We start from the raw sequence: 24,000 nt of genomic DNA on the forward strand, positions 1-24,000 counted from the left end.
GTTTTCTCCCTTGCTTTTCCCAACAGACGACCCATTTATTAGGGTTAGGAAAAAAAAAAATCACAAAAATATAAAACATAAAGTAACTGAACGAAACTCACTGTACTTGACCCACTGTCCCCTCTCCTCACATTGTGTGTACACCCACCTCCCTCCCTCTCTTCACAGCCCTCCGAATCTGAGTCACTGTCAGTAACTTCTTGCAGGTAGCTTTCTTCACTGCAGATACTTTATTCAGCGTCTTCATCATCCCTGTTGATGTTGGAAGCTTCAGTTTCAAGCATTTCAATTACTTCAGCAGCAGTAAAAGCCGCTGTCGTGAAATATTTTGCTCCGAAAATTTCCACTTGTATCACCTGCGACGCCATTTTCGTTACATATGCAGAATAGCTTGTTTTGTGGGGTGCCGAGTCAGTGTCTTGCCGGCCAGCGTACTGTTAAGGAATCTCACAATGAAACTTTCCATTCAACCCTTGACATGTTCGCAATGCCCGGTGTAGCTGCGGTTGTTATGCTACACCATTAGGAAAACATGCAAAAAATTTTAACAGTCGAAACCGCTATAGTGTTCCATCGTCCGGAACCGCGCCTTTGTCAGAAGACCCTATAGCGTTCCATCATCCGGAGTGAGTAAAATGCCTTTCCCAACGACACAACAACATGCTGAAACAGGTCCTGGAAACCTGCTCACTGGTGAACTCCAGACCAGGTGCCAGTTGCATTGCTTGGTTCTAACTTTTTGACAGTTATACATGACTAAACGCCTGCGTTAACCAAACTGCGCTATTGGTCAGTTCCATACTACACACAGTTTGTAGCGGGTTACGACCATACTAGACTCTTCCGTCCCAGCAATGCAACTGGCTCCAGAAGTCCAGTGCCAATTGTGCCATGGTGCTCCCTGTCTATCCACCTATCTGTCAATAAATATTCATCATCAGTACTAAGTGCATCAGTAAATATCTCCAAATACACTGTTTAAAAGTACCCTGATTCAGACTGTGAGCAACAAAACCAAAAAGTACGATAATTTCAGAACCTGTAAGAACTCGTGAAGATGGGACCTTTCTCGGGCCTCAACATATGTTTGAAGCATATTTGTGAAATTTTCACGAGTGTTCTTGATTGGCGTTCATGTCAAGAACAGCAATTAACCAGAAGTGAGTACCGGTAAATATTCAAAAGCTATGGAAACTGTGTGAACATAGATAAAGTAAATATCTTTATTTTCTTCTTTTGATCTTGATTTGCTCAGTGCATATAAACAGTACACTTCTGGATCTATGTGGCTGCTTTTTTTCTGGCAGAGTCCTGAGTATGTTGTATTTGTATTCCTTTTTATCACAACAGATTTCTCTGTGTGAAATTCAGGCTGCTCTCCCCAGGGAGAGCGTGTCACTACACTACAGCGCCACCCATTTTTTTGTATTTTTTCCTGCGTGCAGTTTTATTTGTTTTTCCTGTCGAAGTGGATTTTCCTACAGAATTTTGCCAGGAACAACCCTTTTGTTGCCGTGTGTTCTTTTACGTGCGCTAAGTGCATGCTGCACACAAGACCTTGGTTTATCATCTCATCTGAATGACTAGCGTCCAGACCACCACTGAAGGTCTAGTGGAAGGGGAGAAAATATCGGCGGCTGAGCCGTGATTTGAACCAGCGCCCTCAAATTCTCTCGCTTCCTAGGCGGACGTGTTACCTCCAGGCCATCACTCACTATTTAATACCAATCCATAGCATACAACAACACTTAGCACATGAAACCCAGAAAGATCACCACACGAAAGATGGAATGAATTCAAGAACAAACGACAATCTGATTATGTCTCAACGACAGCCATACGAGGACTTGCGCAACATTCTACAAAGAATAATCCAAATAAAACCTTTAAATTAAATATTGACGCTGTGATGCAAACTTACCTTTTCATACACAATCTGTGCATTCTCTATCAAGTTCTTGCATTCCTCAATCAGCTGAAACAGAAAGTGAAAGAGCAAAATGTTAAATCTGGGTCACGATATTCTGTACTGTGTTGTGGTGCGGTGCATGGCCTACATGGAGTTAAAGTGGTTATTGTACTTCAGTGTTGGGATGTGTGGCCTACATGGAGTTAAAGTGGTTATTGTACTTCAGTGTTGTGGTGTGTGGCCTTACCTGAAGTTAAAGTGGTTATTGTACTTCAGTGTTGGGGTGTGTGGCCTACCTGAAGTTAAAGTGGTTATTGTACTTCAGTGTTGTGGTGTGTGGCCTACCTGAAGTTAAAGTTATTGTACTTCAGTGTTGGGGTGTGTGGCCTACCTGAAGTTAAAGTGGTTATTGTACTTCAGTGTTGTGGTGTGTGGCCTACCTGAAGTTAAAGTTATTGTACTTCAGTGTTGGGGTGTGTGGCCTACCTGAAGTTAAAGTGGTTATTGTACTTCAGTGTTATGGTGTGTGGCCTACCTGAAGTTAAAGTTATTGTACTTCAGTGTTGGGGTGTGTGGCCTACCTGAAGTTAAAGTTATTGTACTTCAGTGTTGGGGTGTGTGGCCTACCTGAAGTTAAAGTGGTTATTGTACTTCAGTGTTGGGGTGTGTGGCCTACCTGAAGTTAAAGTTATTGTACTTCAGTGTTGGGGTGTGTGGCCTACCTGAAGTTAAAGTGGTTATTGTACTTCAGTGTTGTGGTGTGTGGCCTACCTGAAGTTAAAGTGGTTATTGTACTTCAGTGTTGGGGTGTGTGGCCTACCTGAAGTTAAAGTGGTTATTGTACTTCAGTGTTATGGTGTGTGGCCTACCTGAAGTTAAAGTGGTTATTGTACTTCAGTGTTGGGGTGTGTGGCCTACATGGAGTTAAAGTGGTTATTGTACTTCAGTGTTGTGGTGTGTGGCCTACCTGAAGTTAACGTTATTGTACTTCAGTGTTGGGGTGTGTGGCCTACCTGAAGTTAAAGTGGTTATTGTACTTCAGTGTTGTGGTGTGTGGCCTACCTGAAGTTAAAGTGGTTATTGTACTTCAGTGTGGTGTGGTGTGTGGCCTACCTGAAGTTAAAGTGGTTATTGTACTTCAGTGTTGGGGTGTGTGGCCTACCTGAAGTTAAAGTGGTTATTGTACTTCAGTGTTGTGGTGTGTGGCCTACCTGAAGTTAAAGTGGTTATTGTACTTCAGTGTTGTGGTGTGTGGCCTACCTGAAGTTAACGTTATTGTACTTCAGTGTTGGGGTGTGTGGCCTACCTGAAGTTAAAGATGTTATTGTACTTCAGTGTTGTGGTGTGTGGCCTACCTGAAGTTAACGTTATTGTACTTCAGTGTTGGGGTGTGTGGCCTACCTGAAGTTAAAGTGGTTATTGTACTTCAGTGTTGTGGTGTGTGGCCTACCTGAAGTTAAAGTGGTTATTGTACTTCAGTGTTGGGGTGTGTGGCCTACCTGAAGTTAAAGTGGCTATTGTACTTCAGTGTTGTGGTGTGTGGCCTTACCTGAAGTTAAAGTGGTTATTGTACTTCAGTGTTGGGGTGTGTGGCCTACCTGAAGTTAAAGTGGTTATTGTACTTCAGTGTTGGGGTGTGTGGCCTACCTGAAGTTAAAGTGGCTATTGTACTTCAGTGTTGTGGTGTGTGGCCTACCTGAAGTTAAAGTGGTTATTGTACTTCAGTGTTGTGGTGTGTGGCCTTACCTGAAGTTAAAGTGGCTATTGTACTTCAGTGTTGGGGTGTGTGGCCTACCTGAAGTTAAAGTGGTTATTGTACTTCAGTGTTGGGGTGTGTGGCCTACCTGAAGTTAAAGTGGTTATTGTACTTCAGTGTTGGGATGTGTGGCCTACCTGGAGTTAAAGTGGTTATTGTACTTCAGTGTTGGGGTGTGTGGCCTACCTGGAGTTAAAGTGGTTATTGTACTTCAGTGTTGGGGTGTGTGGCCTACCTGAAGTTAAAGTGGCTATTGTACTTCAGTGTTGTGGTGTGTGGCCTACCTGAAGTTAAAGTGGTTATTGTACTTCAGTGTTGTGGTGTGTGGCCTTACCTGAAGTTAAAGTGGCTATTGTACTTCAGTGTTGGGGTGTGTGGCCTACCTGAAGTTAAAGTGGTTATTGTACTTCAGTGTTGGGGTGTGTGGCCTACCTGAAGTTAAAGTGGTTATTATACTTCAGTGTTGCGGTGTGGTGCATGGCCTACCTGAAGTTAAAGTGGTCATTGTACTTCAGTGTTGTGGTGTGTGGCCTACCTGAAGTTAAAGTGGTTATTGTACTTCAGTGTTGTGGTGCATGGCCTACATGGAGTTAAAGTGGTTATTGTACTTCAGTGTTGTGGTGTGTGGCCTACCTGAAGTTAAAGGGGTTATTGTACTTCAGTGTTGGGGTGTGTGGCCTACCTGAAGTTAAAGTGGTTATTGTACTTCAGTGTTGTGGTGCATGGCCTACATGGAGTTAAAGTGGTTATTGTACTTCAGTGTTGGGGTGTGTGGCCTACCTGAAGTTAAAGTGGTTATTGTACTTCAGTGTTGTGGTGTGTGGCCTTACCTGAAGTTAAAGTGGTTATTGTACTTCAGTGTTGCGGTGTGGTGTGTGGCCTACCTGAAGTTAAAGTGGTTATTGTACTTCAGTGTTGGGGTGTGTGGCCTACCTGAAGTTAAAGTGGTTATTGTACTTCAGTGTTGGGGTGTGTGGCCTACCTGAAGTTAAAGTGGTTATTGTACTTCAGTGTTGGGGTGTGTGGCCTACCTGAAGTTAAAGTGGTTATTGTACTTCAGTGTTGGGGTGTGTGGCCTACCTGAAGTTAAAGTGGTTATTGTACTTCAGTGTTGTGGTGCATGGCCTACATGGAGTTAAAGTGGTTATTGTACTTCAGTGTTGGGGTGTGTGGCCTACCTGAAGTTAAAGTGGTTATTGTACTTCAGTGTTGGGGTGTGTGGCCTACCTGAAGTTAAAGTGGTTATTGTACTTCAGTGTTGTGGTGCATGGCCTACATGGAGTTAAAGTGGTTATTGTACTTCAGTGTTGGGGTGTGTGGCCTACCTGAAGTTAAAGTGGTTATTGTACTTCAGTGTTGTGGTGCATGGCCTACATGGAGTTAAAGTGGTTATTGTACTTCAGTGTTGGGGTGTGTGGCCTACCTGAAGTTAAAGTGGTTATTGTACTTCAGTGTTGTGGTGCATGGCCTACATGGAGTTAAAGTGGTTATTGTACTTCAGTGTTGGGGTGTGTGGCCTACCTGAAGTTAAAGTGGTTATTGTACTTTAGTGTTGTGGTGTGTGGCCTACCTGAAGTTAAAGTGGTTATTGTACTTCAGTGTTGGGGTGTGTGGCCTTACCTGGAGTTAAAGTGGTTATTGTACTTCAGTGTTGTGTTGTACTGTTACTCCGCGTATTTGTAATGTTTTGTTTTGTCGTCTTGTTTCACCAGTTTCTTTGTAGTGTCATGCGATGCATCATACTGTATTACTTATGTACAAAAAACATGACACTGCACCGCACGGCACTGCACTGTACTGCCTGGCACTCAGGTCCAGCATGCTGCGGTGTAGTGTGTTTAACGGATCACACATCTGTGGGGCAAGGGAGTTGCAGGAACTCATTTCACAGTAATTCTAAGGGGTTTCAGACCACCTTCAGAGGGTGACCTTAATGCTGCACACTGTAATCAAGTCTGCACTGCTACACACACACACACACACTCACTCACACTCACACACACACACACTCACACACACACACACACACTCAAACTCACACACACACACACTCACACACACTCACACACACACACCGCACACACACTCAAACACAAACTCATACACACACACACACACTCAAACTCACACACACACACACAAAGGCAGGCAAACCTTCCAGCCAAAACCATTCGGGTTTCTGAGCCAAAAAGTGGACAATGGACACAACTCTTCTTTGTTGCACACGAATCGTAGCGTCAGACTGAAAGCTCCAGTACAGGAGTTTCATCGTCTTCATGTGTTTGTTCCAGAAATCTTTTCAACTCACTGGGGACGGCACGTTTTCTCCCTTCCTTTCCCCCACAGACGGCCCATTTGTAAGAGTTGAGAAAAAAAATTACAAAAAATACAAAATACAGAGTAAGGAAATGAAACTTTCAGAACTGGTTAACTATGTGTTGGGCTATTATAAATAAAAAAATCAAAATTTCTCATCTTATTTTGACAATTTTGCCATTATGTAGAAAATAATGCCAATTTTTCACCCTGAATCACCACCCACGCTCACTTTCTGCACTGAATTCATTTTCTTCTTCGTCATCATCCACCTCTTCAATGTCCAACCCTTCAGTTTGCAGCAGCATTTCAAGTACTTTGAGAACACTAAAACGTTGCCGTTGCTGCCTTGTTTGCGCCGCAACATTTTGAGACCCCCCCCCGCTTCAGATGCCACTTTGCTAACAGGCTGGTACGCGAGCAGGCGACTGGTCTTGGTTATGGAGTGACCCAGAATAACGCACTCTGCTTGGTCAATCACAAAATCGTGTACAGCGCGTGATGAATTTTTATTTTTGGAAAATGCTATTCCATTCCGTCGTCTGAATCCGAATACATTTTATGTAGGAATGCTCATGCATTCCGTCGTCCGGAGAGAGTTAAAGTGTCAGAGACCTGATCCATGAACTATACTGCGTCCTTTCCATGTTCATGATTCATGACTTAATTTCCTTTCATCCCTTTCGGGCTATAGAGGATTACAAATACAGAACAAAACAAGTGTGAAAAACAACTAATAACTGAACTGTATTAACAACACTCAGCCTCTCCCTCACTCATCTTTGCTACAATCTTTCAAATCCAGTCTGAAGACCCACCTTTTCCCCTCCTCAATAATTCTCAACAGCTCATCCTGTTTCCATTTTGAACTAAAATGACTACTAGTGAGTGAGTGAGTTTTGATAGTTTCAGAATTTGTTGGTAGTATTTTTAATTGTGTACTATTTACGATTGTGTGCTATGACTTGCGTGTGTGTGTGTGTGCGTGTGTGCTTGTGATTGCGTGTATTGTGTGGGGGTGGGGGTGGGGTGGATGAATAGTTTTCAATGATGTTTGGTATCTTCTGTTCAATTTTTCTTGATATTTACATATGTATTCTATTTGTAAATACCTAGGGCTCATTTTCAAGATCAGGCGTAAATGCTCATAATAATAATAATAATAATTATTATTATTATTATTATAATAGTGAAGACAGTGTTGTCAAAATTCTCAGAATGCATACACATGTTTGAAGCATACAAAACAACGAATAAAAACGGCTCAGGAATACTTTCAAAGAAAGTAACACTACACCCACCCACGACACTGACATACCCATTGAAACAAACAGCTCTAACCGTGAGGATGGGCATCAAGGGCACAGGCTTATACATCACCAGAAGCCCTCATTTTGTTTCCTCCTTTTCTTCTTCTCTCTCAAGTACTCACCTCCTCAAAGGAAGACAACGCCTTTTTCAAAATCTCTGGCAAGTTTCCTTGAGCCTCAAGGTATGGCCACTGAAACACAGGTTTAAAAAAAATTTTTTTTTAATTTCATCTTCTTCAGTCATTCCTTAAGGCCAGACACGGTAGTGAAATTTTGACCAAAATCATGATTTTTTTGTGATTTTCGTTTTTTCGCATAATTTGCTTCTTCAACATCTAATCTTTATAGTCCGTTTCACCTGGGTACTATAGTCACTTAAATAAAGCTTCAAACAGCATCAACATGTGTGATTTCTTGTGAGTACCAAGCACATCTCCTTCTTTTCCTGTTTTCTCAGTTTTGTGTTTTGTCCTCGTAATACCATTTTTCAAAATGCTAAGGCTCAAAAACTTTAAAAGATAGCATGTTCAAACTTGGTACTTTCTTCTTTGTGTATTCATCTTTATTATAGTGCAGTGGGTTGTATAGTACTAGTAAAAGAATGAATATACAGTCATTTGAAAAAAATTATGTCAAGGAATTTATACACATTTCAACGAAAAAAATCATAATAAACGTATTTATTCAAATTCCAAAATACCACTGCACTATAATAAAGAACAAATACAAATAAATCAAATAAAACAAACAGAAATAACATATCTATAAAGGTATCGAAGTTATAAGCTTTTAATTTGTTTTGTTTGTCGGCCATTTTGGATTCGTTTCCATGGAAACCGTCATGATAAATTGCACAAAATGACCTTTTTTTTAGACATGTTTAGTCCAATATCTTTTGCATACCATGTCACAGAAAGCCATAAACTTCAAGTTTATTTCATACGTTTTTGTACTACCGTGTCTGGCCTTAACTCACTCAGTACGGCCAGCCCTTTCTTTTCCTCTACACAGACCCCTCGGATGTTCTGTGGGTGTCTCAATGACCCAACCTTTAGCTTCTGTCGTGAGAATTGTGGTATTCTTTGTCAACATTCACGTCTTCAGTATAAGAGCCTTCCGCTTGTAATATTTTGATGGTGGTAATTGGGGTGAAACGCTGTTAACGTCTCTTTCGCCGTTCGTATGGAGAGAGTTAACTCATTCTGCCCCCCGGCTACATGCCTGCTACAACTCCCACTGACCAGCACTACATGACAACCACTGCAGTAAAAACCATGGTGGTTCTTTAAAACAGCGAAAATCGATGGAGAATCGTTGATTCAACAGGTTCAAACAAAGCTCTGTTTACATGCCTCCGGAATCTGTAAAAAGGTTCAGTTTAGAATGCCGGCTGTGCTCAGCAAGAATAAATGAAATTGGAATAGTGTGTTGGTGAAGTAAACATGGTACAAGTTAACTTATATCTAGAGTGGAATGAGTTAATTTCATTCATTTTCTTATCTATTAATACATTCTGTTACTCATTCTCACTTCCATTTTTTCTTCTTTTTTTTCCTAGATTTTTTTTTTCTTTTTTGTCCCTTGCACAGGTTATATTTCTCAACATAGAAACATACATTGCATTTTTATTTATTTATTTATTTAAAAAAAAATTTAAGGACAAAGAACGGAAGAAAAAAAAAAGAAAGAAGATAAAACAAAAAAAACAAAATTAAAAAAAAAAAAAACACTATCATTCAAGTAACACATTTCACAAGTTTCATTAAACTGAGGTACACTTTGTTTTAAGTAAAAATAACTGAAAGAACATTATATATATTTGCGTACCTATCAGAATGGATGTCTTACAGATGAACTTTGCCAGATGACAACACTCTCGTTGCCAAAGGTTCTTTTTCAGTGCGCAAAGTGTGTGCAGCACATACGAACTCAGCTAATTGTCTCATCCGAATGGCCAGAAGCTCAGTTTCATTTTCCAGTCAAACTTGGAAGAAAGGGCGAGAGGTGAGAATGAAACCAAGATCCTCACGGACACTTGAATAAAAGCTTGTTTGTGTTTGCACATTTCTTCTGTCTTTATTGCTGTGTGCACATGTCAAATGATGGGTATCAGGATAGGCCTGGCACTTCCTTTTTTTGAGGAAGTGTGTGGGTTTGTTCCAATGTACCTTTTATTTACCTGTGTGCTAGCTGAATCGGTAGCGTAAGCAGCACTGACTTGAAGTTGTGTACCTTGTGAATGGACAGAGTTACCACTCTTTACTGGTTGCTAATCATTACACCTCCTGGCCTCATTATCAATATCATCACCTCCCACACACGCACACGTACACCCACACCCACCTCCCCACGCATGACGTAGTTGAGCGTGGCGTGGTCCCCCGAGTTGGCAATGCGCGTGGCCAGGAGGCGGATGCACTGCTTGATGTTGGAGATGGGGGCCAGACCGCACGCCTCCTTGAAGCTGGCGAAGGCCACCTGCACGTTGTCCCTCAGGTCCGTGCCCTCCCTCAGCGGGGTGATGGCCACCTTGAAGGTCTCGTCGATGGCCTTGACCCCGATGGCCTTCATGCTGGTGTAGTCGCGGGACCGCTTGATCTTCTTCACCGACATGCCGCGCTTGGACGCTTTCTGCGGGAGTTAGGGAGAAGGTGTTTTGTTTCTGAAGTTGGTGTGGTGTGGTGTGGTGTGGTGATGGTGTGGTGTGATGGTGTGGTGTGATGTGATGTGTGATGGTGTGATGTGATGTGGTGTGGTGGGTGGGGGTGTGGTGTGGTGTGATGTGGTGTGGTGTGGTGGGTGGTGGGGGTGTGGTGTGGTGTGATGGTGTGATGGTGTGATGTGGTGTGGTGGTGTGTGGTGGTGTGTGGTGTGATGTGATGCGGTGAAGTGCGGTGCGGTGTGGTGGGTGTGGTGCAGTGTGGTGTGTTGTGGTGCGGTGAAGTGCGGTGCGGTGTGGTGGGTGTGGTGCAGTGTGGTGTGTTGTGGTGCGGTGAAGTGCGGTGCGGTGTGGTGGGTGTGGTGCAGTGTGGTGTGTTGTGGTGCGGTGAAGTGCGGTGCGGTGTGGTGGGTGTGGTGCAGTGTGGTGTGTTGTGGTGCGGTGAAGTGCGGTGCGGTGTGGTGGGTGTGGTGCAGTGTGGTGTGATGTGGTGCGGTGAAGTGCAGTGCGGTGTGGTGGGTGTGGTGGGTGTGGTGTGGTGTGGTGTGGTGTGGTGTGCACAGAGAGGAGATAACATAAAACATCTGCTTGGTTTACAAAACATACAACACAATCACACTGAGAAAGGCCAAAATTCCTACAAATACTACAGACATATACTACCTGAGGACAAACACAAAACGTTTTTTTTTTTTTTTTTAACATGTTAAAGGATAAAGCGTGCACGATTTCCCCTCAGACCAAGTCCAGTGTCAAAACAACCAAATGCCAGCCATGACAAAACAGAGAACTTCAGCACAAAGGCTGCCTTACTGACCCACAAAATATCAGCCAGAACTAAACAAAACAGTGTGGGGAAAAAACAACACAATCAGGAAGGTTTGAAGACCCACTTTTGTCCCATTCTAGTGGAGGTTCCCTGGTTAATTTTAGCCAGAACCGCATGCGCATCTCCATTCGTTGTTTTTTCTTCAAAGCTAATATTTCGTTGTGGAAATCGCTCTTCTGACCAAAGGATTTTGAACAATTTTCAGCGACTATTTTTGCAAGCTGACAAGATATATTTGGTTTTATAATTATACCCATTATTTGCTTTAGTATTCTATGTTTACTTTGAGCATGTTTCTTGTCACATTTCTGCCATTATTTATTCAAACTGATGCATTTTCAAACTCTGCCGAAAAGATGTCTGAACACTGGCAGTGCACACTCAGAAGAGCTAGTAACGGCGGTGGGCTGCCCATGACGTCGTACGACCCACTTCTCACTCTGCAAGCCACGAAACGTTCATCACGAAAGCGGGCCTGCAAACCCTGCGTAATAACGGCACACTGACCCCTCCTCCTCGCTTGTTGGTGATGGCCACGTGGACAAAGAGGGTGCAGTTGGCCATGGGGTTGCCCGTGTTCGACAACAGCTGAATGTGGCGGTACCCTGAAACCACATGAGTAACGAACAATGAACGACATGGATATTCACACAGCACATATCTTCGGTCGGAGACCAGGCTCTAAGCGCTTTACAAACACAGGGTCATTTGCACAACAGGCTGCCTATGTGGGGAGGGCCGACTGACGGCTGACATTGGGTGTTCATCATTCGTTTCCTGTGTCATTCAATCAGATTTCAAGCATGCACAGATACACACTCATACAGACATGTAATATTTTACATATACCACCATTTTGTTTATTTACCCTGCCATGTAGGCAGCCATACTCCATTTTTGGGGTGTGCATGCTGGATATGTTCTTGTTTCCATAACCCACCAAACACTGACATGGATTACAGGATCTTTAATGTATGTATTTGATCTCCTGCGTGCATATACACACGAAGGGGGTTCAGGCACTAGCAGGTCTGCACAAATGCTGACCTGGGAGATCAGCAAAATCTCCAGCCCTTTACCCACCAGGCAATGTCACTGAGATTCGAACCAGGACCCTCAGATTGAAAGTCCAACGCTTTAACCACTCAGCTATTGCACCCATCAACAGTCTCAACACACTGTATCATGTTTGTCCCAGTTATTACTCCCATTTTCTTTCTTATCAATCTGAATATGTTTCAATCGGCCACTGAGAATCCATAACTGAATACAAAAATAAAGTAACATACACAAATCTGGGTCCTCTCAAAATCTGCACTGTAAAAATGTCAGTTTCTCCTTCTGCGTTTATGGGCTGCAACTCTGAACATTCACTCATATGAACAAGAGGGCTTTTATGTGTAAAAACTACCATTTTCCGTTGAGGGAAGTGTAAATACTGGAAATATTTTTGTATCTAAAAACCCAATAACACTGACATTCATGAAATACAGAACCTAAACTTAGAGTACCGTAAAGTTCGGTCTATAAGCTACGACTTTTTCTCTTACTTGAGGATTTTAACGATCCCAGGAGTGTCACATTCTCAAGCATTCTGAGCCAAAATCATGATTTCTGTCCATTAATTTCTGGATGAGCAGTCCACCATTATCAATGGATTTCGTACGGCTGGACTGTGTACTGCTGCAGACAACAGTGCAAGCGACGAACCAACAGCGACCTCCACCTTGTGTTCATGTTTCAAATGAAAGCGAGGCTGAAGTCAGTGACAAGATGGTGGAGGAAGCTGTGCTGGTTCTCTTCAACTCGGACACTGAAGATGAAGATTTCACTGGATTCAGTGAGAAGGACTATGTTGAATAAATGTGACTATCCCGAAATAATGGATCTTATTTTCATTGTGTTTATTTTTTGTTTGTGGCACTAGCAGTATTTTCGCTGGCTTTTCTTTGTGTTGTTTCCGCTGTGTTTATTTCATAACCTACAGTATTGACAGCTTTTCCGTAGTATTGGTATGTGTTCCCGTACTGGTAATAAGTGCGGCTTATAAGCCAGTGCAGCTTATGTGTGTATGAAGTTCAATTTTTAAAAATAATTTAGTAGGTGCAGCTTATACACCAGTGCGCTCAGTAGACCGATCTTTACGGCATCCATTTTCTGCAAGCGTACAGAAACGAAAGGGGTTCAGGCACTGGCAGGTCTGCACATCTGTTGACCCAGGAATACAGAAAAATCTCCATCCTGAACCCACCTGGCAGTGTGACCTGGAACCTATCACCTCACATCACATACCTACATCCGCACATACCTACCCGCACACACAAATGATCCACACGCACTAACCCTCCACACACACACACTTTCTCCATGACAACCTAACAAGTGTGGCCCCCCACCTGTCTGTATGCACTTAAAGGGCAGAGTGTACTGACTGATGAACTCGTCCCCAATGTTGTCATACACACCCACACACCACCCACCCACCTTCCACACCCACACACCCACGATAACACACCCACACCAACACACCTACCAACACACACACACACCAACACACCCACCATAACACACACACCCACAACACACCCACCCACACACACCCACACCAACACACACACACCACCCACACCAACACACACACACCACCCACAACACACACCACCCACCCACACACCATTACACACACCCACATCAACACACCCACCCACACACCAACACACACACACCCACACCAACACACACACACCACCCACACCAACACACCACCCACAACACACACCACCCACCCACACCCACACCAACCCACCATTACACACACCCTCCACACCCACACACCACCCACAAAGAACCCCCACCTGTCTGCATGCACTCGAAGGGCAGAGTGTATTGACCGATGAACTCGTCCCCAATGTAGTCATCGTCCAACACAGCGAAGCGAACCAGCGCCAGCTCCGGTAAGTTGATTTGAAATTCAAAGCTCTCGTCAAATATGGGGTTGTAGCCTGCAAATCAAATCAGATATCTGCCAATCAATCAAGCAGTCAATGTATCACAAGCAATCAATTTACCAAGCAGACATAGCAAAAACGTAATTGCAGACATACGCAAAAATGAAACAACACAAAAACAACAGGGATACTAATGAAACACACACACACACACACACACACAGACACACACAGAGACACACACAAGCACACACACACACACACATACACACACACACACAAACACACACACACACACACATACACACAGATACACACAAACACACACACACACACACACACAAACACCCACACATACAAACAAACACACACACACACATCGTACACACAGACACACACACAGACACACACACACAGACACACACACAAACACACACAAACAAACACACACACACACACACACACACACACACACACACACACAGACACACACACACAGACACACACACAAACACACACACACGTACACACAGACACACACACATAGACACACACAAACACACACAAACACACACAGACACACACACACACACACACACACACAAACACACACGTACACACAGACACACACACAAACACACACACACACAAACACACATGTACATACAGACACACACACACACACAGTGCAGTGTTGGCCAGAAGGTAACATGTCTGCCTAGAAAGGGAGAGAATCTGAGGCACACTGGTTCAAATACCACACCTGGCTGTATTTTCTCCCCCTGCACTAGATCTTGAGTGGTGGTCTGGACACTAGTCATTCAGCTGAGAGGTATAAAGCCGGGTCCTATGAGCAGCATGCACTTAGCTCACACTAAAGAACCCACGGCCACACAACAGGGTTTGTCCCTGGCAAAATTAAGCAGAAAAACCCACTCTGACAGGAAGAAAACAAGTAATAATAATGATAGTATTTATATAGCGCTGAATCTTGTGCAGAGACAAATCTAAGCGCTTTCACACCAGGCATGCAGAACTCTAAAACTGAAGAAACTGAAGACAAGGAAGAGGCAGGGGAGGGAGGCTATCTTGTGAAGAGGTGGGTTTTAAGGCCAGACTTCAAAGAGCTGAGTGCGGAGACCTGACAAAGCAAAAGAGGAAGTTCATTCCAAATACAAGGTCCAGAGACAGAGAAAGAACGGCGTCCAACAGTGGAGTGTGTGAATCTGGGTATGCGTAAACAGACGGAACCCGAAGCCGATCGTGGAGAGCGAGATGGAGTGTAGAGGTGAAGGCTGCCACACAAGAAAACAAGTACTGTCGGTAGGCATGGAAAAAACAAAAAAAACAAAACAAGGGATGTACTCTCATTATTAAGGCAAGCTCTTTCCCTGGGGGGAGAGCAGCCTGAATTTCACACAGAGAAATCTGTTGTGACTAAAAGAGTAATACAACGCAATACAGCACACACAAGCACGCACACACTCACATATATACCCCCCCACCCAGCCCCGCACCCCCCTCCCCCCCCACACACACCATTATGTGGCACGGTCTTGGTCCTCTCCTCAGCGCAGTCAGCGGGAATGCCGAACACCTCAATGGTGACGTAGGGGTCGGTCACATCCCCTTTGGCCGCTGACCCCTTGGGTTTGGGGAAGTTCTGACCGCTGATGATCTGAAACCACAGGGGACAGGTCACACACCACGACGATAGGTACACTAAACTACAGGTCACACACCACGATGATAGGTACACTAAACTACAGGTCACACACTGTGATGATAGGTACACTAAACTACAGGTCACACACTGTGATGACAGGTACACTAAACTACAGGTCACATACTGTGATGACAGGTACACTCACACAATTCAATATAGGTACACTAAACTACAGGTCACACACTGTGATGATAGGTACACTATACTACAGGTCACACAATTCAATATAGGTACACTAAACTACAGGTCACACACTGTGATGATAGGTACACTAAACTACAGGTCACACACTGTGATGATAGGTACACTATACTACAGGTCACATACTGTGATGATAGGTACACTAAACTACAGGTCACACACCACGACGATAGGTACACTAAACTACAGGTCACACACCACGACGATAGGTACACTAAACTACAGGTCACACACCACGATGATAGGTACACTAAACTACAGGTCACACACCACGACGATAGGTACACTAAACTACAGGTCACACACTGTGATGATAGGTACACTATACTACAGGTCACACACTGTGATGATAGGTACACTAAACTACAGGTCACACACCACGACGATAGGTACACTAAACTACAGGTCACACACTGTGATGATAGGTACACTATACTACAGGTCACACACTGTGATGACAGGTACACTAAACTACAGGTCACACACTGTGATGACAGGTACACTAAACTACAGGTCACACACTGTGATGATAGGTACACTAAACTACAGGTCACACAATTCAATATAGGTACACTAAACTACAGGTCACACACTGTGATGATAGGTACACTAAACTACAGGTCACACACTGTGATGATAGGTACACTAAACTACAGGTCACACAATTCAATATAGGTACACTAAACTACAGGTCACACACTGCGATGATAGGTACACTAAACTACAGGTCACACACTGCCATGATAGGTACACTATACTACAGGTCACATACTGTGATGATAGGTACACTAAACTACAGGTCACATACTGTGATGATAGGTACACTATACTACAGGTCACATACTGTGATGATAGGTACACTATACTACAGGTCACATACTGTGATGATAGGTACACTATACTACAGGTCACATACTGTGATGATAGGTACACTATACTACAGGTCACATACTGTGATGATAGGTACACTATACTACAGGTCACATACTGTGATGATAGGTACACTATACTACAGGTCACATACTGTGATGATAGGTACACTAAACTGCAGGTCACATACTGTGATGATAGGTACACTATACTACAGGTCACACACTGTGATGACAGGTACACTAAACTACAGGTCACACACAACACGATGATTACATACACTGAACCATCTATTTCATACTCAGGGAGTGATGGTGACAAGCATGCCTTAATGAACAGTAACTGTGGTAAAATGCATTAACAGTGTCCATATTACACACACCTACACCCCTTCTCACCTTAATGAACAGTAACTGTGGTAAAATGCATTAACAGTGTCCATATTACACACCTCTACACCCCTTCTCACCTTTATGTGCAGTAACTGTGGAGAAATGCCTGGAATAGCGTCCCTCGTGTTGGCGCTGAAGTAGGCGATCTCCTCCCGCATGATGGCTGGTTTCAGGACGTAGCCACAGCCGCCGTTCTTACGGAACCAGCCGTTGTACAAATCCATCATCAGCCCCGCAGTCTGGTAGTTCAGGGCCACTGGGAACAACAAAACCAACACAGCCATGATGGTAAGCACATATGATGTTGTGGAGTGATGGCCTTGTGGTAATGCGTCCGCCTAGGAAGCGAGAGAATGTGAGCGCGCTGGTTCGAATCACGGCTCAGCCGCCGATATTTTCTCCCCCTCCACTGGACCTCGAGTGGTGGTCTGGACGCTAGTCACTCGGATGAGTTGATAAACTGAGATCCCATGTGCAGCATGCACTTTGCGCACGTAAAAGAACCCACGGCAACATCAGTCCTGCCATCTCAAAATGACTAAACAAAACACAGCCATAATAAGCGTGGCTTGTTTGCGTGTGCAAGGGTGTGTGTGTGTATGCGCTAACGTGTGTGAGTGTGTGTCTGGTATTTTTGTCTTGTGTGTGTGTGTGTGTGTGTGTGTGTGTGTGAGATTGTCCATACCTGCAATTTGTGGTATTCTCTTGGTGTACAGGTACACATATATGTGTTGTTACTCATGTGCACAGGTATGTTATCAAGCACTACTGTGTATGTGTTGTTTCATGTACGGCGCCTACAGCCCATTACACGGGGAGTCTGCGCCATGTAAGTACTATCTATCATTATTATCATGATCAATGATGGCTAGTACTGGCTCACTCACTGCCTGTCTGTCATGCCCTCTGTCATGTAGGACAGCAACTGATGACCAGCAATGGAGCTAAAAGGTTTAACCACAGGTCATACACACAAACACTATGGCAAGCAGAAGTAAGCAGCATGTGTGGCAATCACAGTCCACACATAAGTTACGGAAGAAATAACATTTCAATTAATTCAGGCTCATACAAATTTGAGCAAAGATATGCAAAAAAACCCACAAGAAAACTGTACTGTATTGTACTGTAACTGTGCTGTACTGTGCTGTGCTGTGCTGTGCTGTGTCGTGCTGTGCTGTGCTGCGTTGTGCTGTGTCGTGCTGTGTCGTGCTGTGCTGTGCTGTGATGTGTTGCACTGCACTGCATTGTACTGTACTGTATTGTCTGTTGTTGTGTTGTGTTGTATTGTGTTGTGCTCTATTGTCTTGTCTAGTATTGTATTGTCTTGTGTTGTGTTGTCTTGTCTCCTCGTCTTGTTGTACTGTCTTGTGTTGTTGTGTTGTGTTGGGTTGTGTTGGGTTGTGTTGTGGTTGTGGTTGTGTTGTGTTGCGTTGCGTTGCATTTGGGTTGCGTTTGGGTTGTGGTTGCGTTGCGTTGCGTTGTATTCTCTTGTCTTGTATTGCATTGTATTGTTCTGTACTGTACTGTATTGCATGACACTGCATTGCATTGCATTTTATCATAACTGCGATGCACAGCACCCTGTCAAAGGGTTCCAAATCTTCAGCTTGTCATGCCCTGACAGCCCCACAAAAGAGAAGGAAAAAAAATACTGACCCATCTGACAGCCGCAGTTCCACAGGTCCTGGGGGTTGTAGTTGGTGGAGTCCACCCTCATGCCGTTGGGGTAGACGCGCGACAGGAAGTGCTTGTTGTGGTTGACAAAGTCCTCCCCCCAGGACATGGCCAGCTTCAGAGCCTGGGACTCACTGAACGAGTTCATCTCCCAGTATTTCTCTGCACACACACAAAGCAAGTTACGCTGCTTGGAACCTCGCCCACCACTACGGCCATCTCACGGCTATCGTCACGACAGCAACAGCTGAATAGTTAAAGTGTTGGACTTTCAATCTGAGGGTTTCAGGTTCAAATCTCGGTAACGGTGCCTGGTGGGTAAAGGCTGGAGATTTTTCCAATCTCCCAGGTCAACACATGTGCAGACCTGCTAGTGCCTGAACCCCCATTGTGTGTATGCACACGCAGAAGATAAAATACAACACATTTAAGACCCTGTAATCCATGTCAGCGTTCGGTGGGTTATGGAAACAAGAACATACCCAGCATGCACATCTCCCAAAACAGAGTATGGCTGCCTACACGGTGAGGTAAATAAATAAAAACGGTCATAAAATGTTACATGTCTGGATGAGTGTGTATGAGTGTGCCTGAAATCTGACTGAATGACACAGGAAACGAATGATGAGCGCCCAATGGCAGCTGTCACTCGGCTCTACCCAGGCAGGCAGCCTGTTGTGTAAATGGCTCCCAGTCTGTAAAGAGCTTTGAGCTTGGTCTGCGACTGAGGATAGGTGCTATATAAGTATCTATATCAATCAAATCAAATCAAAGCATCCATCTCAAGTCAAGGGTAAAAGAAGGACAAGAAAAACGAATCACTGCTTCAATCTTTTCACTCAAATTATTAAAAAAAAAAATCTTCCAAAGTTTGTTAGTATTGGACTGTGTTTTATGTATGGGCTGAGGGATTGTCAGGTGTACATGCATATGGACTGAGAGGTGTACAGGTGTACATAGGTATGGACTGAGAGACTGACAGGTATACACTGGTATGGACTGAGAGGTGTACAAGTGTACATACTAATGGACTGAGAGGTGTACAGGTGTACATAGGTATGGACTGAGAGACTGACAGGTGTACATACATATGGACTGAAAGGTGTACAGGTGTACATACATATAGACTGAGAGGTGTACAGTTGTACTATGTATGGACTGAGGGGTGTACAGGTGTACATAGGTATGGACTGAGAGACTGACAGGAGTACATAGGTATGGACTGAGAGGTGTACAGGTGTACATACTAATGGACTGAGAGGTGTCCAGGTGTACATAGGTATGGACTGAGGGACTGACAGGTGTACATAGGTATGGACTGAGAGGTGTACAGGTGTACATACTAATGGACTGAGAGGTGTCCAGGTGTACATAGGTATGGACTGAGAGGTGTACAGGTGTACACAGAATGGACTGAGAGGTGTACAGGTGTACATACAGGTGTACAGGTGTACATACGTATGGACTGAGAGGTGTACAGGTGTATATACGTATGGACTGAGAGGTGTACAGGTGTACATACGTATGGACTGAGAGGTGTACATACAGGTGTACATACGTATGGACTGAGAGGTGTACAGGTGTACATACGTATGGACTGAGAGGTGTACATACCGGTGTACATACGTATGGACTGAGAGGTGTACAGGTGTACATACAGGTGTACATACGTATGGACTGAGAGGTGCCGAAGTCGTCGAAGCGCCGAGACACAAAGTAGTTGACCATGTCCGACAGTTCTTTGGCCAGCTTCTGTTTCTTCACTGATCCTTCCTGCACACACACACACACACACACACACACAGGCACACACACACACACGCACATTAAGGTGCACATGTACATAACCAGACATACATAATCATGCACACATGAAGTGGCATAAAATTCACACTTCAGATCACAGACACTGACTGACATAAGATAGCGTGTGTGTGCACAAGCATGTAGACACACACACACGTTAATCCATGCATGAACATGTGTAGTTGTTTACAAGAGTGTAAGCACATAATGAGTTAATGTGCATCATTTGTATATGCACATACAGTACCTACACATCTTTTCTTCACAAGCAAACCAGATCACGCAAAGACTGACGTTGTGAGGCTATCTGATGACTGACACATACAACCTACTTACTTTTTACTTCCTGTCTTTTTTTCCTTCTCGATATCATGTGGAATGATGGCCTAGAGGTAACGCGTCCGCCTAGGAAGTGAGAGAATCTGAGCGTGCTGGTTCAAATCACGGCTCAGCCGCCAATATTTTCTCCCCCTCCTCAAGACCTTGAGTGGTGGTCTGGACGCTAGTCATTTAAATGAGATGATAAACCGAGGTCCCATGTGCAGCATGCACTTAGCGCAAGTAAAAGAACCCACAGCAACAAAATTCTGTAGAAAAATCCACTTCGACAGGAAAAACAAATAAAACTGCACGCAGGAAAAAATACAAAAAAAAAGAAAAAGGGTGGCGCTGTAGTGTAGCGACGCACTCTCCCATGGGAGAGAAGCCCGAATTTCACACAGAGAAATCTGTTGTTATAAAAAAAAAAGAAAAAAAAGAAAAGAAATACAAATACAAACAAATACAATTTCTTCCCAGAAGGACTGTTGAAGGGGTGGTCCCCCCACCCTCCCTCCTTCCACCTCCTCCCCCCACTCCCCCACCCCCCTAACCCCAATCACCACCCTTTACCCTCCAACTCCAGGCACTCACCCGTTTACTGTTGCGTTTCTTCTCTGGTTCCGCCCCCTCGTCTTCGTCCGTCACATAGCCTTCGTTGGCCTCCGTGTTGCTGGGCAGCTTTTTACCCTGTCAACACACCACACCACACCACAGCTTTTTTACACTGTCAACAGTGCCACAGAGCTTTTCAACCCTGTCAACAGTGCCACAGAGCTTTTCATCCTGTCAACACACCACACCACACCACAGCTTTTTCACCCTGTCAACAGTGTCACAGAGCTTTTCACCCTGTCAACACACCACACCACACCACAGCTTTTTTACACTGTCAACAGTGTCACAGAGCTTTTCACCCTGTCAACACACCACACCACACCACAGCTTTCTTACACTGTCAACAGTGTCACAGAGCTTTTCACCCTGTCAACACACCACACCACACCACAGCTTTTTTACACTGTCAACAGTGTCACAGAGCTTTTCAACCCTGTCAACACTACACCTTTTAACCCGGTCAACACCACACAGAGCTTTTTCTCTGTCAACACCCCACCACACCAGTTTTTTTTTGGGTTTTTTTTTTACCCTGTCAATGCTGCATTACAGCTTTTTACCCTGTCAACACCACACAGAGCCTTTTACCCTGTCAATGCTACATCACGCAGAGCTTTTTACCCTGTCAACACCACGCAGAGCTTTTTACCCTGTCAATATGACACAGAGCTTTTTACCCTTTCAACACCACAGAGCTTTTTACCCAGTCAACACCACAATACAGCTTTTTACCCTCAACACCACATAGAGCTTTTTAAAAACCCAGCCAACACCATTAATGACACGGGAAACATGGCTTAATTCGGGAGACTTACAACCTATTATTGGTATGACTGAAGATTTTTCCCCTACTATCTTCAAGCCAAATTTGATGTTGACGGACAAAGTATTTCCAAGAGAAAAAGGCAATGTTAAAGTTTACCACGGACACACACACATACAGACAGACACACACAGACAACCGAACACCGGGTTATAACGTAGACTCACACTGTTTACACAAGGGAGTCAAAAATCAATCAATAAACTTTTTTTTTTCAAACTGATTAAAACAAATCATCTCAATCCTCTCCTCTTCCTTGCCCTTCTCTTCACCATCATCACTAGCATCACTGCCATCACCTTCATTATCATCATCACCACCCCATTTTCACCACCACAACCACCGTTACCCCAGTCACCACCATTATTATCATCATCATCATCCCACCACCGCCACCACCATCATCATCACTACCATCACCAGCATCACAGTCACCACCATCATCATCATCATCCCACCACCGCCACCACCATCATCATCACTACCATCACCAGCATCACAGTCACCACCATCATCATCATCATCCCACCACCGCCACCACCATCATCATCACTACCATCACCAGCATCACAGTCACCACCATTATCACCTCCACCAGATCACAATCACCACCACCATCATCATCACCACCACCACCATCATCATCACCACCATCATCATCACTACCATCACCAGCATCACAGTCACCACCATCATCATCATCATCATCCCACCACCGCCACCACCATCATCATCACTACCATCACCAGCATCACAGTCACCACCATTATCACCTCCACCAGATCACAATCATCACCACCAAGATTATCACCACCATCATCATCATCATCACCACCACCATCATCATCACCACCAGAACCACCACCACCACTACCATCATCATCACCACCACAACAATTGTCATCATCATTACCATCACCACCAACATGATCACTACCAACACAGCCACCATCATCATCACCACTACCACCACCACCATGATCATCATCATCACCACTACCACCAGCACCAACACCACCACCATTATCATCATCATCATCACTACCACCACCACCACCACCATCATCATCATCACTACCACCACCACCACCATCATCATCACTACCACCACCACCATCATCATCATCACCACTACCACCACCACCACCACCATCATCATCATCATCACTACCACCACCACCACCATCATTATCATCATCATCATCACAAGCATCACCACCACCACCACCATCATCACCAGCACCACCACCACCATCACCATCATCACTACTACCACCACCATCATCATCACCCCCCCCCCCCCCCCCCCCCCACCACCACCACCACCCCTCCACCACGTCCCCCTTCTGACCTTGATGAGGATGCGGCCGTGGAGTGACTGTGGGGAAGGCATGGAGGTCTGTTTCTCGTCCACAGAGGTCAGGTACAGCTTGTCGCCCAGCACCTCGCTCATGATGCTCACCATCGCCTGCTGCTGCCGGATGCTGCAGTGGTTCTCTAACGACAATATCACAGGGTACCTGCAACCACAGGTGGCCCATACAACCACAGGTGTCAGCTTTACTGCAGTAACGACAATATCACAGGGTACCTGCAACCACAGGTGGCCCATACAACCACAGGTGTCAGCTTTACTGCAGTAACGACAATATCACAGGGTACCTACAACCACAGGTGGCCCATACAACCACAGGTGTCAGCTTTACTGCAGTAATGACAATATCACAGGGTACCTGCAACCACAGGTGGCCCATACAACCACACGTGTCAGCTTTACTGCAGTAATGACAATATCACAGGGTACCTACAACCACAGGTGGGCCATAAACCATAAGTGTCAGC

General features: G+C 44.5%; 1 protein-coding gene across 1 annotated transcript in view; it reads right to left on the reverse strand.

The window, feature by feature from the left end:
• The window catches only part of LOC143301575 (inactive phospholipase C-like protein 1), a 222,128-nt gene that overhangs the window by 8,625 nt on the left and 189,503 nt on the right, over positions 1 to 24,000 (reverse strand). The window contains exons 12-22 of the mRNA XM_076615957.1: positions 23,510 to 23,678; positions 21,312 to 21,407; positions 20,264 to 20,366; positions 18,576 to 18,755; positions 16,994 to 17,172; positions 15,267 to 15,405; positions 13,635 to 13,781; positions 11,287 to 11,384; positions 9,635 to 9,922; positions 7,414 to 7,482; positions 1,922 to 1,975 (exon numbers count right to left, since the gene is read on the reverse strand). Of these exons, the coding sequence (XP_076472072.1) occupies positions 1,922 to 1,975; positions 7,414 to 7,482; positions 9,635 to 9,922; positions 11,287 to 11,384; positions 13,635 to 13,781; positions 15,267 to 15,405; positions 16,994 to 17,172; positions 18,576 to 18,755; positions 20,264 to 20,366; positions 21,312 to 21,407; positions 23,510 to 23,678 (1,522 nt within the window). The remainder of the gene's footprint in view (positions 1 to 1,921; positions 1,976 to 7,413; positions 7,483 to 9,634; positions 9,923 to 11,286; positions 11,385 to 13,634; positions 13,782 to 15,266; positions 15,406 to 16,993; positions 17,173 to 18,575; positions 18,756 to 20,263; positions 20,367 to 21,311; positions 21,408 to 23,509; positions 23,679 to 24,000) is intronic.

The sequence above is a fragment of the Babylonia areolata genome, chromosome 27, assembly GCF_041734735.1.
Source record: "Babylonia areolata isolate BAREFJ2019XMU chromosome 27, ASM4173473v1, whole genome shotgun sequence".
Classification (NCBI taxonomy): domain Eukaryota; kingdom Metazoa; phylum Mollusca; class Gastropoda; order Neogastropoda; family Buccinidae; genus Babylonia; species Babylonia areolata.